The following is a 14,846-nucleotide window of genomic DNA, read 5'->3' on the forward strand; positions in this document are numbered from 1 at the left end:
AAAGAATATTGGAGGCTGAAGTCCCATTTTCTCTTCTGGTTTTAATCATGGACTTTTTACGAAGCCAAAAGTAAGCCATGTCCATAACCAGGTTATATTCCTCATTAAGAAAGAAAGTTCTTCGTTATATTTAAGGTCTTAATGTGGAAAATAACTAGGAAGGCAAAAAGCAACTTCTCAGCATTTTGCTGCCACATCATCAAATAATAGCCAGTGAGAGAAGTTAGTTAATTTAATATCTTGAGGAAAATGTTTAGTTTAAACCCTAAAAAATTATTGTTTAACCCCAACCATAAACCTCTTGGGTCTCAGTCACACTAGTTGAGAGCTCTGCTCCTCTTGGCCTGATTTCTGTCCTTTGTTACATAATCTGTGCACCAAAAGGATGTCCTTGCTTCCTCTTTTGGCAATGACACTTTACGCCTGTGCTCGTGCTAACTGTCTCCAAACAGGTAACAAAGTGAAAGCACAAAGCACACCCTCATCCTTCCCTGTTCGGAGACTGAAGGGAAGAGGACAGGGAAGAGAAAAGCCTTAAAGAAAATGGTCGGAGCAATGTGGGACACATGCGTGGGCTAGTTGGAAATGCTGACGAGGGAGGCAGAAGCAGATAAAAAGGTAAAAGGAGAAAGAAAATGACAAGAATGAATCAACTTATCTGCTATGTATTTATTGTTGAAGTTCTGTTTAAAATACATTCTCAATTTGAGGAAGCCACACATCCCTTCTCCCCACCATCTGACTACAGCAGGACCTGCCTTTCAGGGTCCCCATAAACTACCACAAGGTACAGGAATAAACGGTGACCCAGGAAGGAGTGATCACAAACTTTCTGAAAATGTTTTTGATGTATATTTGAAAATAAATGCATGTGGGTTGAGAGAAGTTATTTTCTTCCAGGTAGGAGAGGAAGAGAAAACATAGGCCTTTGCAGGGAAACTCACACCACACAGAGAAAGACAGAGAGCAGCAAGGGAGTGAAGTCAGTCACCAAGGAGAAGCAGAGATGAGGCCCAGGGAGAGCAAGACTCTCAGGGATGAGGTACAGGCCAAGGCGGCTTGTGGCTTCTCTGACCCGCCTTCTCACTAGTCTGCACTGCATTAGTGTTTTCCATTCAACTTCCTCTACTGCTCGCGGGAGTTCAGATTGGCTTTTTGTTCCATGAGGCTAAGTCTTGAACAAAAGTCCTGAATAAAATGTACAAATTACCTTAAAAAATTAATGTAGCCATCACTGAGTTCTTTCATTCAAAACAACAAGTTATTTCATTCAAGACAACAGGTTCCTCTTTTTCTGGAAAATTATAAGGAAATGATAAAATTAAAAAAAAAAAAACAAAAAAACAAAATCAAGAAAGAAGTGAAAATAGATGACATAATACTAAATTTCAATTTCTTGTGATCCTGGTCATGCTATTTGCTGACTGTTAATTTTCTCCCCCCCCCCCTTTTTCTTCTGCTGAGAATTGAACCTAGGGTGTTATGCATGCATAACAAGAAGTCTACCAGTGAGCTACAATCCCACTCCCTCACTATCTATTTTAATTTAAAGGCAGTATGCAAAGATTCTAAAATTAATTACCCTGGATAAAATGACCAGGATTTTAATTCTTCATAAGGTTAATGATTGACAATTGAAAACAAAAGAGTTTTCATTTTCCTCAACATCAAAATAAAGACAATTAAGTCTAGTACGACAATAATTACTTAGTCCTGCTCTGGAAAAAAACAGAAAATGCAATTTCCTAAAAGAATGAATTAGAGAAAAATGCAGGCAACAAAATTATATTCACTATGACCATATTACATACTCTCAAAGAGAATCTACAAAAACGTTATGTGAAACAGTATGACGATCCAGCAAGGTGCCTATGAAAGTTAGTTTTGCTCTACTGTCTTTTTCTACAACTTCATGTAAATGGAATTGGACAGGAGGTGCTTTTTTGTCTGGCCTTGTTCTCTTAGCTTAACTATTTTGGGATGTGTTGTGGCTTTACTGTGTATCAAGGGATTCTTCCTTTTTATTCCTAAGTAGTGTCCCATTGCTGGATGTATCAGAGTTCGTCATCCACGCCTATGTTGATGGGCACTTGGGCTCTCTCCAGGTTCTGGACTGCTTTTCACACTTCATGCGGCGCTAGTGTGCTAAACAGTTCAGGTTTCATGTCCAAAAAGTTCTTTGTTTTGCCTTAGTACTTATTAATATTTGAAAGATATTGTTACTGACAATCCTAAGATGCCAGTTTTTTTTCCTTTTACAATATTTTTCAGATGTTATACCTTATACAAATATTTCATTTTTTTCTCCTCCATATAAATCTCTCTCTCTTCTCTCCCTCTCTCCCTCTCTCTCTCTCTCTGTCTCTCTCTCTTTCCCACCCACCTCATTCTGTCTCTGTATCTCAGTCCTGAAAACTGAACCCAAACCCTTCACTGAGCTGCATCTCCAACCCTTTTTTATTTTTCACTTGAGACAGGTTTATGCTAAAACCCTAAGTTGAATAGGCTGGATTCAAATTTATGATTCTCCTGCCTCAGCCTCCCAGAATGCTCTGATTATAGACACATACCAGTCAAATATCTGTTCTTAAGATTTTTCTTTTTAGCATTGATTTGACCAATATGATTATTTTTTTTTTTCCCATTGGTTTAGCTATCCAAGCATTCAATGAGCTTCTTGGATTCATGAGCTTATATGATTTCTACCAGATCAGGAAAAGCATTACTCTTTCTGTCTCCTCTCACCTTGGGAACTCAAACTTTATCTGTCTTTGGTCAGCACAGTTATCACATGAAATTTTGTTCATTTTTAGATTTTTGTTTTCTGTGCTTCACTATGGACTGCATCTATTGCTATGACCCCAAGTTCACTATTTTCTCCTTCAGTGTCTAATCTCCTATTAACTTTAGGGTTAGTTTCTTAATCCCACACATTATAGTTCTGATGTCTAGAAGTTCAATCTGGAATCTTTTAAACACAGTTTTTATGTGTCAGCTTTTGGACATAAAGAATACAGTTTGACATAAAGAATAACTGCTTTAACATTTTTATTTGTTAATTCTAACATCTATGCCCTTTTTGGATCAGAGTTAGTATATTGAATTTTCTCTCCATTATGGTAGCATTATCTTGCTGCTTTTTTATGATGCTTGGTATTTTTTACTGGATGCCACACACTTACAAATTTTACCTTGTTAGGTGTTGGATATACTGCTATTCCAAAAACTATTTCTGAGCTTTGCTGTGGAAAGGAGTCAAATCACTTAGAAACAATCTGATCCTTTCAGATCTGCCTTTTAAGATTTGCTAAGCACAACCATAACAATATTCAGTTCAGGGCTAATTATTTCTCATTACTGAGACAAGATGCTTTTGAGTACCCTACTTGATGTCCCGTACAATACCAGATTTTCCAGTTTGGCTAGAGAGTGGGGTAGCAGGCACTACTGCCATCCCATGGTTGAGCAACAGGCATTATCCCCTCATCTTTTTTTATTTTTTTATTTTAAAGAGTAAAAGAAGGATAACATAATAATAGGGGGGGCTTACCAAATTACAGACAAAGTGGTAGGAAATTATCAATGGTTATTGTTTTATATATTGTTATCTGTAAGATAGTTTCTAAGGAAAACAAACAGAGAAATAATAGTGAGTTACAGACAGTAGAGGTAGGAGATTATCAATAGTTGTTGTAGTATGCTTAGGTATCTTCAAAGTGCCTTCTAAAGAAAATAAATAGAACTATACATGAGTGACCTACTAAATAATCATTAACTATTCTCAATGGTTGTTATAGGAAACACATAATAATAAACATGCATCTATTTATGAAATAAGATACCAACAATACAAACATTGCAGAGTTATGGATAGATTAGTAGGAAAATATCAATGACTGCTGTAATACATGGTGGTATCTTCGAAGTGGTTTCTCGGGAAGACAGAGATATGCAAAAAGGATCTACCAAGCAGTTATAGTCTAAGGGTTGTCAAAAATCAAGGGAGCCGTCTGAAGTGAAAGCCATGTTCCCCTCATCTTTTGGCTGATTCCTTCCAGACCCCATAAATACAGTGCTCACTGCAAGGCACAGACAGAGTTTTGAGGGGGAACCGTCTGCGGATCTCTCATTTTCTCTCTTTACAGTTCTCTCTAGTGTTCTGAGATGTGAACCCTCACCACCTTGATCTCTCCAAAATCTGAGCTCAATCTTCTACTCAGAATTGGACTGGTTAAGCCTGGGTTCTACCTTCTGGGTACAATGATTGTCAATTGAGACAGTCACAGAAGAGAACCAGCTCATTTGCTTGCTGTATCTGAAAGCTGACTCATTCTGTACACAGTATCTAGTAACTGGAAGATCGCTCTTTCATATATTTTTGTCCATATTTTTGTAATTTCAGAGCGAGGCTACAGATCAGGAGGCTGTTACTTCATCATTGTCTAATATCTCTTAACTCTTTAATCTTACAACAACTCTTGAATTGGGGATTATTATCTTTATTCCACATGTGATTAAATTGGGCTATGAAGTCAAACAGCGCTCACTCAAATGCACAAGCCTGTGACCTGGCTGAAACGTGTGAGCATGGTTTGCGAAGCTCTCACACACATAATGGTACACTGCCTAGGGAGGAAGTGAGGCTGTAGCTGGCTAAATATGCAAAGCTGAGAAATGTGCTAAAATCAGATAGATCTTACCTTTGTGAGTTGGTTTAGAAACCATCCTCTTTTGAAAGATTAATGAATAAACTATGAATCCAGAAAGCAACACATAGCAGCAGTCTTAAGGTCTGAAGATTATTTTTTATACACACTGGTCAACCACCAAATCGGAGTCCCCTGTCTGTCCATAACTAAGGCAATACCAGTTATGAGGTACATGGCCAAAATGTGAGAAGATACTTGGTAATTATTTAAGGCTCCAGATTTCTTTGTGAGAAAAGTCCCTTCATAATACAAATAAAGAATTATTTTAAAATGAAAAATCTGTATTTTCCTTGTAGCTTTTACCTAAACAATGCAAAACATAAAAACAGTAAATGCTAGAACTTATGAAACATGCCAGTCCATCGTCACAGATGTACACATCCTCCCCAGCAGGGCACTGGACCACTAATATTCTGACAGCTCTTTCCCATTACATGTTTTTTTTTTTTAAAGAGAATAATAAAAAAGAACAATGGCAAAATACCAACAGCATAGACAAAAACAAAACAAAGCAAAAGCAATACAAGTGATGCAGGGTTTTAGAACAAAATGATAGGAATTAACAATGGCTATTATTATATTACCTATTGTCATCTTCAGCGAAGTTGCTCAGATTACCAGATGTGAAAATGCAAGACTGATCAAACCAATAAAGAGGATAAAAAATAAAAACAAAAACACCACTAGAAATGATACAGAGATTCACTAGACAACATGGTAGGAATTCACCTGTTATAGTGCATATTGCTGTCTTCAAATTAGTTGTTCAGATTACCAGATATAAGCATGCAAAATTGGTCAAGGAGAAGAAAACATTAGGCATTAACTGTTTGCATTACATGTTTTATAACTTTAGTTTTAGAAACTAATCAAATGTACCTTAATCTTTTGAAAATCACTTTCAATTGTAAGTTGCATTACGACAAGTAGCTGAGGAAGACGATAATACAGCTGATCTAAGATTTATATAACTTCAGATTATATCAAACATAAATTATAACAATCCATTGATTAAAAAAGCATAAAAGGTTTTCAACAGTAAAACTGCAATGACCACCACATAAGCAATCTTGAATTAACCAATCAAATTAACAAGGACCTATTTAGAGTTACTCTAGAATTAAGAATCTTTACTTTGGCTAGATCCATAATTTTCAATACGTTTAGTAATTATTTCTTTTCAGTGTAGAATACAAAAGATGTCAGTAGTGGAAATGGACCATACTGTCCTCACTGACACTCACAAAGTGATTTCTCACCTATACTGACTTGATTAGGGGCCTGGGATCCGTATTCAGCCTGCTTTGACCAGACAGTATGCCATGCTGACACATCATAGCAGCGTGGCCACGGCAAGTCTCTTCACCTGCACACCTCGTGGTACAAACTCACAAGATTACAGTGAGAATTAAACATGTTCATAATATATGTGAGACATTTAGAACACTACTGAGTCGAATAGCAAGTGTTCACCAATTTTTAAATAACATTGTTTTCAATACCATATAAGGCATACAGATAATTTCTGGTATTTGTATTTTCCTGGTTACCTGGATGCTCCTCTGATTACAATGTAAGGTCAGATTGCACTACGTGTTGTTTCTACGCTCTTGGTCACCAGAGGGACTGCAGGAATTGACACTGCTGTCTGTTTATACTTACAAAGGGACTGCTTGGTGTGGTCTCCGTGTTGTCATTACAAAACCTGTGCTACACACAAGCAACAAAGAGGACATATCTGTTACATAAATCATCAAACCAGGGCACAGCCTACTCAAGTAATCTTCTTGAACCTCCCATACTGCAAACAACTTTGTTGAATACATCCTACAAACAGTAAGTTATATGAGTGAAATTGCTGGAATATTAGAAACACTCAAGCCTCCAAAAAAAGATGTTATCCATAACTGGCAGTGCTCTTGACTTTTTGTAAGTTTGTTCTCAATTTCCTACAAACCATTGAGTATACACTATATGCTTGTTCTGCAGACTACTTAAACCTGCTCTACTGCATCGTCTTCTAAGCCTGGGATTCTCCACAATACCTAACTGTAAAGTCTCTCAAGAGTCCAAGTAGAAGAAACAAGTCGGACCCTGAAAAGTAAGTCTGGCACTTGTTTAAAGTGAGGAAGGAAGGAATGAGTAGATGTCAAAAACCCAAACCAGTCACAAATATCTGATCACTGGAAACTAGAGGGAACCATTAGCACATGGTAGGAATTCAGCTGTTCCCATGGGAAAATGCTTCCACTGACATTTCTTGGAGTCCTACTGAGTCAGCCCCATGCGGCAGCACATTCCTGTCCTTCACTAAGGTCACACCAGGTGCATGCAATTTCGGGATGTGAAATAAATTTCATAAGAGTATCCAGCTTCCCCTGAAACAGATGGTTCATTCCACCTTCACTTCAGTGTGGCTAAACAAATACTAGGAAGCTCCATCTCAGTGAGTGGTTTATTTGGGTTTGATTGATCATTAGAATACATCACTCTAACGACGGTCTCTCCTAAGAACATCTGTCTATGGGGATACTGCTTATATTTCATTTATCCATACCTCACTTAACTGACCAGATTCCAAAAAAGTTTTAAATTTGAATGACACTTGTAAGAAATAACATCTTAACTAAAAGCTGGTATTCCCTAATCTATAGCAAATAGCCTTTCTATCCTTCTTCCATCACTGTATGATAATCATACATGAGATACAATAATCTGTTCAACTTTAGAAAATTCTGAGGCTCCCATTACAAAAATTACACTTTACACTTTTATAGATACTGTACTGCCTTATTTTTAAGACAAATAGGTGAATACTGTATTTTAAAACCCGCTTTCTTTGGAAAGTAGTCATTCAATAATATCTTAGTGAGTAAGAAAAAATAACTGAGTTTCATAAGCTTTTAAAAATGGGTTTTTGCTACACATTGTCCAGAAGGCATTATCAAGTTAAAATTTCCCCACCTCTAATCTGTAAGATGATTGTTATTTTTCTAGTCATTTTACTTTAAATGAGAACACCCAATCCACTGCAGTCACTACGATGTGTAATTTCCAACACATTGTATACCTAAACACAAGAGAAATATAAAGTACTCTGCATTACAATACTCTTTGTCATACCGTCAAGCACAGAACCCACACCCCCAATAAATGCTAATTTCCTTCTTAGTTCATCAAGTATGTAATCACTGGTGACAAGTGCCTTTAGTGCACCCAGTTTACATCTGAAATCATGAACTATGTGTTCACTGATTTCTCCACAAATCTCTGATTGGCTGTGACTCATTTCAAGACATCTGATAGCAACAAGCATCCTTGATTTTAAACCAAGTTCTTGAAAGCCATTGGAGTCCTAATAAACAGCTCAACAGCTCCCTCTAGCCTCTTTTTATATACTACACCTAGAGGTCATATTCAATCAGAGGTTAAGGGCAACAGGGAAGAATGTTAATTTTTTCAACTAAACTTCTGCTACACAGCTCATCAGGATATTCCCCTAAGTCAAACGCAAAGATTCACAATGTCAAGTAATTGTGCCAAAACACTCGCAGAAAGAATATCCATTTAGAGTTTACTAAATAAGAAGAAGCAACAATTCCATATGGTTTCATGAATAACTACAAAAACTATGAATAAATTTCCAAGGAAAAAGATGGCAAAAGAAACTTGGGTTAAGGTGTAATATTATTTAGTACTTATCCTTTCTAGTATGGAATTTTTTATTGTTCACATGAGCTGCATATTTTATAAAATAAATGAAATCAAATTTTTCACATTCGACATCAAATATGCGGAACAAAAATATTCCTCAGAGAAACTGCACCAAAATTATTTTACAGAATAAATAAATGGAGTATACAGTATTTCATTACAAAATATACCTATATTTGAATGGAAAGATAGATAGATAGATAGATAAATTTGAATTTTGAGACACCCTTTCCCTCATTTAAAAAAAAAAAAAAAACAACCACTAAGCTGAAACTTAGATTTTGGATGTATTCCAATTTATTTTTTTATTGACGGAGGTACCACTGATAGAAGATACATATTTTTCAAAATAACATTAAGCCACGTTTTTAACATTAAAATTTTAAAGTTTGTTACCTTGGCCAAAAATTGAATTTAAAGTTACATATCGTTTGCTGCAAGAGTTTTTACTACTCGATAGAAAGCTAGGATTATTTCTAAAATGAAACACCCTTTGTCACTACAGAGGTGAACACATATTAGATGTAAGTTATACATTCTGAATTTCCTCATGATATTCATTCATCTCAGGGAAAAAATGCAAACTGTCTACCTTTGTGATCTCAGTTGTCCCCTTATTTAGAGGGTAAATCTGTGCATTCCCTGCCCCAACTATGGAAACTAAGGTTTGGAGTCTAACTACTGTAACATTTCAAATTTGGAAATGGCTTTAGTGACAGTTCAGTTCAATATTCATTTTTTCAGATGAAGGCATTAAAGAAAGCTCTTGTCCAAGCTGAACACTGTCTTAGTGAAAATCCAGAGTGAAAGTCTACATCCACTGACTTCTGTCCCAGTCCCCATTACACCATATTGCTAGCTACCATGCCATCCTCAAAGATACATGCACATAGCTTTGAAAAAACTTTGTCATTGTACAAAATGTTGTATTTCTGCCCATTCACATTACTTCTTTATAAATAAAAGGAAATCTTTATGTCTTAAATTTGGAATGTAACATACAGTTGACCTCAGTTATACTTTGAATCCTACCATCTACTACGGACAAGACCATTTGGAATTGAGCCAATTAAAATAAAAGGGTCCACAGACTCATAAAGAACTATTATTTTCTATGGTATCAGAACCGATTAACATATTTCAGTGACTGTAGCCTTGTACTAGAAGGTATGAGCTGAACTTGACATTCTATGATAGCAACAGACGACAAGACAAAATGTGAAAATCACATTCCACAACTGAACTGTCCAAGAAAAATCCACAGGAAGAAAATGTACTGATGTTAGCTTGACTGATTTTATTACATTCCATTTCTTTAAAAATGGAAAAGGTATTTAAGTACAATATTTCTAATCCAGCTGGTATATACTAACCTGATGGATTTTTATGTAATTAAATGTTATCATGCCAAGTATATCTGCATAATAATATTTTTTATTAATAATGGCATCTAAAAAGTATTGAGTCTTTATGTGAAGACATGTTCCAGTTACATGAATAGCATATGTGTATATGATGCACACATTACATACATGCATATGTGCATATTATATATATATATATATATATATATATATATTCATTTCATCATCAAAATAACCTGATAAGGTCAGTACTGTTAATGTGTCCATCTCACAGATATGTAAACTGATGCTCACAGAGACTAATTAACTTGCAACCTAAAGGGATAGGATTAGACCTCAGTCCATTTAGTTCCAGAGTATGTGTGCTTCATCACTATTCTCCGGCACGATGACTGCAAGGGTTTCCTGAGTAACTCTAGATTTGGGCAAAACCTATCTTAGCATCTCTGATCAGAGAAAGGCGTAGCCCAAGAGGGACATGCAAGAGAAGCTGGAGAAGCCTGAGACAGACTATCTAGCCTTCCAGTATTCTTGTCATCTTTTGGCCTATGGGCGTTTTAAATGGCCAGTTTACTTGGGACTTCTTATTTTGCCTGTAATTTTGCAGCTGCTAAAAACATTTATGAATTAGTCACACAGGTCCTACTATGATCAGTTATAAGGTGCTACAGCAGATAATCATGCTATGTGGCCAGGACAGTCCCTGACTCTAGAAGTATGCCTGAAACCATCCTTCCATGAGCTAATAAAATAATGTGTCTTCATTATTTAAGTAAGTAAAGAACAAAGTGATAAGAAACACAAGTGTCTGAACATAGCACAGTTAAAAATCTGTAATTTCTGTGTGTGTGTGTGTGTGTATGTGTGTGTGTGCACGTGCAATGTTTCATGGCTAATTATTGCCAAGTTTATATAAACTACAAAGTCATCCCAAGCAAACTTTGACTCTCAGGTAGATTTAGACAAACCTGACAAGGTGAATAAATCCTAAATACATTTCTTAAAAAATTAGGAAATGGTAACACTCATAATTCATAATACCTTTTCATGAACCATTCATTTGTAATCTAGAATCTCCCTCATCAACTGCAAATGACAAAAAATTTTGCTTCATCGAGATTATTTTGTCAGAAATGCATAATCATGTTCTTAAGCTTTGATATATCCATCATTCAGAATTTTACAGGTTTGTAGTATCATTAAACTATCTTTAAATTTTTTCCTTAGTGTAAATATATGCTGTTTAAAAATCAGTGCAGAACATGTTGCTCCGACATCTAAAATTTCACAAATTGTCAAAGTTAATGAGTTATGACTACTAGGAACTACATTGTAGCTCAAATATCATGACAAAAATGTTTTAGTGTACCAAAAAAGGAACCCCAGAATCATCAAAGTCACCAGTATAAGATAATATTGTAGGATTGAAGTGATTTTTAGTAGAGATTAAATCAAAATTCTTGGTTAATAATTTACATGCTTCAGACCAATGAGAACCTCTGATTCAATCTGATGCCCAATGAGAATGGTTTTTGACTTAGTATTAGCAATGCAACTGCTTTACATTACACTAATTATTACATACTGAAAGGTCCACTCCCAAAAAGGGTCTAATGATATGCAAAAACTTTAGCTGAGCAAACACTAAAAATTTAACATTTAGAGAATGTTCCATTTAAAGTGTAGGCACATAAATATATTGACTTTCTTCCATAGTACTGCTCTGGTATATCTAACCCTGGCTTGTTGTAAGAGATATTCCTTTTTGTTTTAAAAAACAAAAACAAAACCCAACACCTTCTTTCTCTTTAAGAAGCTTTCATAAGCCTATCAAGATTTTTCTCCCACTCTGATAAGAAATTTCCTAATGTTTATCATCTTAGAATTCAGAGAAGAATTAATAGGCATACTTGTACCCAACAGGCACTCCAGGGGAAAAATACAGGTTTTTAAACCTTAAATTATAGGAATAAAAAGTATAGGGATACCACAAATTTGTTAAATTGAGTAACAAATAAAATATTATAATCTTAGGTGTCTACATAAACACCATCTCTCTAAAGCTTTATTGCAACCATAATAACTTGATGTGCTTACTAAAAAAAAAATCATGAGCATATGAGCTTTACGCATGATTGATACCATTACTGTTTATTTTAAAATTGTCCTTGAGAATCAATCAAATAAAGCATTCTCAGTGTGTGTGTTCTGCAACCAAGAACAGGGAACACAAAGTAAATGCCTCTTCTGGAGAGGAAGTAATGGAATGTTTTTCCCATTAGTGTTCCTTACCAAAAAGAAATGTCTAATGAAAGTGAACCAGGCAGAAATGCATGTCAGAAAATATCCTGTCATTCTATGCGCTACAGTATGTTGACTTACTAGCAGTTTGATTTTATATGTTACTCATATAAAAATAGAGGTTGTTACACTTAAAGAAGCTTATAAATGCAACCAAGCAAGTGCTCAAAAGCTTAAAAAATCTATTTGGGAATAATTCAAACTATAAAATATAACCTCCTATAAATAATTAGAAAATTCCCTTTGGATCAAGTAAGCACGTCAAGGTCTCAGAGGGCACGTGACTTCTATCTGTCGTGCTTGCACCTTTGCAGTGCACCGTAAGCAAGAACGGAAGAGCTGAAATACTCTGAAAATGTTATAAGTCCTCCACTCTGTGAACCACGTTTTCATATAGATCTTGAAGACAGAGATCATTGGAGTCCCAAATGAAATTGTGTCTAGTGATACTGTAACTTTTGCACAATATTTAACTGAGCTGACTGAGGGAGTCAAATCTAAAGAAATTCAGCCTAATTTATGTTTAATCTCATACAGAAACCTAGGAATCGTCAAAACACTGTTATTCCAGTCTCTGAGAACACATCAAAGACTTCCCCAAAGCAGGAGCCATCAGCCCACTCTCTGCTTCCCTCCCCATGGTCAGCAAGACACGACCTGGCACTTACTTGTGACAAAGTCCCATGCCCCAGTTCACCACCTTCTCCTCAACCACTGGCAGTCTGAAGCAAGAGGCCCTTCTGCTTATAACATTATAAATAACAGCTTGCCATTTTCATTCCTGCAGCCTTTGAACTAATTATTTCATTTCCACATTAAATTATCTCTTGACTTAAATGTTAGGTGCAAAAATCCATCTGTGGCATGTTATTCCAAAAGTTCAAATTTGCCATCAAAAAAGTCTGGACTTCCAGCTCTTCTCCATTTCCCTTTTTGTGGAGAAAGACAAAAATGTCTTTTTGAAGACATTTAAAACTGTTTCTGTTTTCAGAGTGGGGTTTTTAGGTAGTATATTCTTACTTCACACCTGCAAACTTACTTCACTCATTTGACAATGGTTCTTACTTGCTCAAATACTTTGTTTCTCTGCCACCACTTATTATATGGAGTCCGAAGAACAGCTTATATAAACACAGTTATATTCAGACTGTGCCTCCACACATGGCTTTTATTATGCACACTTTGTATATAAATCGGTTACATGAAGCATGTTCAAATACTGTGCAACAGGTCCTGCTATTGTGTAAACACAGACTTTGAACAAAATGACAAGAAGTTTTATCATATCAACAATATAGGAAAAAGTCACATTATTCCTAAGAGACTTCATCGTTGCTTTGAGAAATCAGAAGACATTAGATCTTTTTATCAAAAGGGGAATTTTAGGGACACCCTGTGTCTTTGTGTCCCAAACTAGTGTAATAAACTTGTGCCACAGCCCAGGTGTATTCCCACTTCCACTGACTTGGGGCACATGGCTAGCTTTAGAGCTGAGTTCATGACGGGAACTCTTTACTTTGGCAGAGGTCTGACAAGTCCTTATCCTCAAGTTCCCTTTCGTTTTGTGCTATCTGTTCCCAAAGCTATCACAGTAAAACAAATGCCACTGCGAGCCCTCTCCGTCTTGTCATGAGAGTGTGAAATGAAATGCAAAACACACCCCAGAACTATTACATGGGGCCACGTTTATTTTCACTTGGCAGGGGAGGGGGAGAGAAGACACTTAGATGGATTTCATGTCCTCAGAGTAGCTAGATCTGGTTACCGTGTATTAAGTTATGTCTACATGAGAAAAAACACTGTCTACTCGAGTGTTTCATCACAAAGTAATGTTATTAAACGTATCAAGTATCCCCACGCTCGCCTCTAGATTCTTTGATTTCGCCTCCTTTGTTAGGCACCAACCACAGGGAGAAAGATTTCAGGAACAATACCAAGGCAGCTCCTGATGCCAGGCAATCAATTCTGCCTTTCAGGAGCGGTCCATGCATCCTAAGCTCAAGCTGCCTCGCTATGCTACACGTTTGCCAAACGCAGGGCTTCGCCTTTTCCCCGGGCGAGAAGCGTGGACCGGCCGCGACTGTGCCTTCGGGCGCGCAGCATCGTGCTTTGTGCTGCTGGGGATAACGGATTCTCGGTCGCACATGCATCCATCACCTAAGGCACGGGGAACCTCAACCAGGGTTTCCGGGGCTGGAAGGGAAACTGTGCTGCGGCTCGCAGCACACAGCTGCCAGGATCCGAGGAGCGAAGGGAAGGATCAGGGAGAGCCCAGGCAGGCGGGGAGGAAGGAAGCCCTTGCACTCTTACCTCCACATTGAAATACTGCTCCGTTCCGCAGACTGTAGCACATACAATCCAAAGCAAGGTTTGCAAGAAAAACACCCCCGAATGATGCACGAAATCCAACCGTCTTCCAGTGCTGAATGTGAGTAAGATCATAGTGAACTGTGCTTCAACGGATGGACGAGCTCCCCTTCGTTCTCTCGCTCTTTCCCTCTCCCTCCCTCCCTCGTTTCCTTTCAAAAAAAGTCCTCCGGCTGGGCACGGCGCCTGCAGGTTCACCCGCGGCCGGGCAGGGGGAGACCCGGGCGAGCTCGGCAGCCCCCGAGCGGCGGCGGAGGCAGTGTCAGGAGCAGCGGCTCGCGCTCACCATCCTCGGGGCTCCGTCCCCGGAACGCGGCGCCCAAGTTCACCCGCGGGTCCGACTCCCAGCGCCGAGTCGCAGCCGCAGCCGCCGCCGCCTCCAGCCCGAGCG

General features: G+C 37.6%; 1 protein-coding gene across 1 annotated transcript in view; it reads right to left on the minus strand.

The window, feature by feature from the left end:
• The window catches only part of Mmp16 (matrix metallopeptidase 16 (membrane-inserted)), a 246,788-nt gene extending 232,235 nt beyond the window's left edge, over positions 1 to 14,553 (minus strand). Inside the window, exon 1 of the mRNA XM_005381755.2 lies at positions 14,399 to 14,553. Within this exon, the coding sequence (XP_005381812.1) occupies positions 14,399 to 14,530 (132 nt within the window). The 5' untranslated portion in view covers positions 14,531 to 14,553. The remainder of the gene's footprint in view (positions 1 to 14,398) is intronic.
• Between the last annotated feature and the right edge of the window lie 293 nt (positions 14,554 to 14,846).

Source organism: Chinchilla lanigera, unplaced genomic scaffold (assembly GCF_000276665.1).
Source record: "Chinchilla lanigera isolate Chin_1 unplaced genomic scaffold, ChiLan1.0 scaffold00016, whole genome shotgun sequence".
NCBI lineage: Eukaryota > Metazoa > Chordata > Mammalia > Rodentia > Chinchillidae > Chinchilla > Chinchilla lanigera.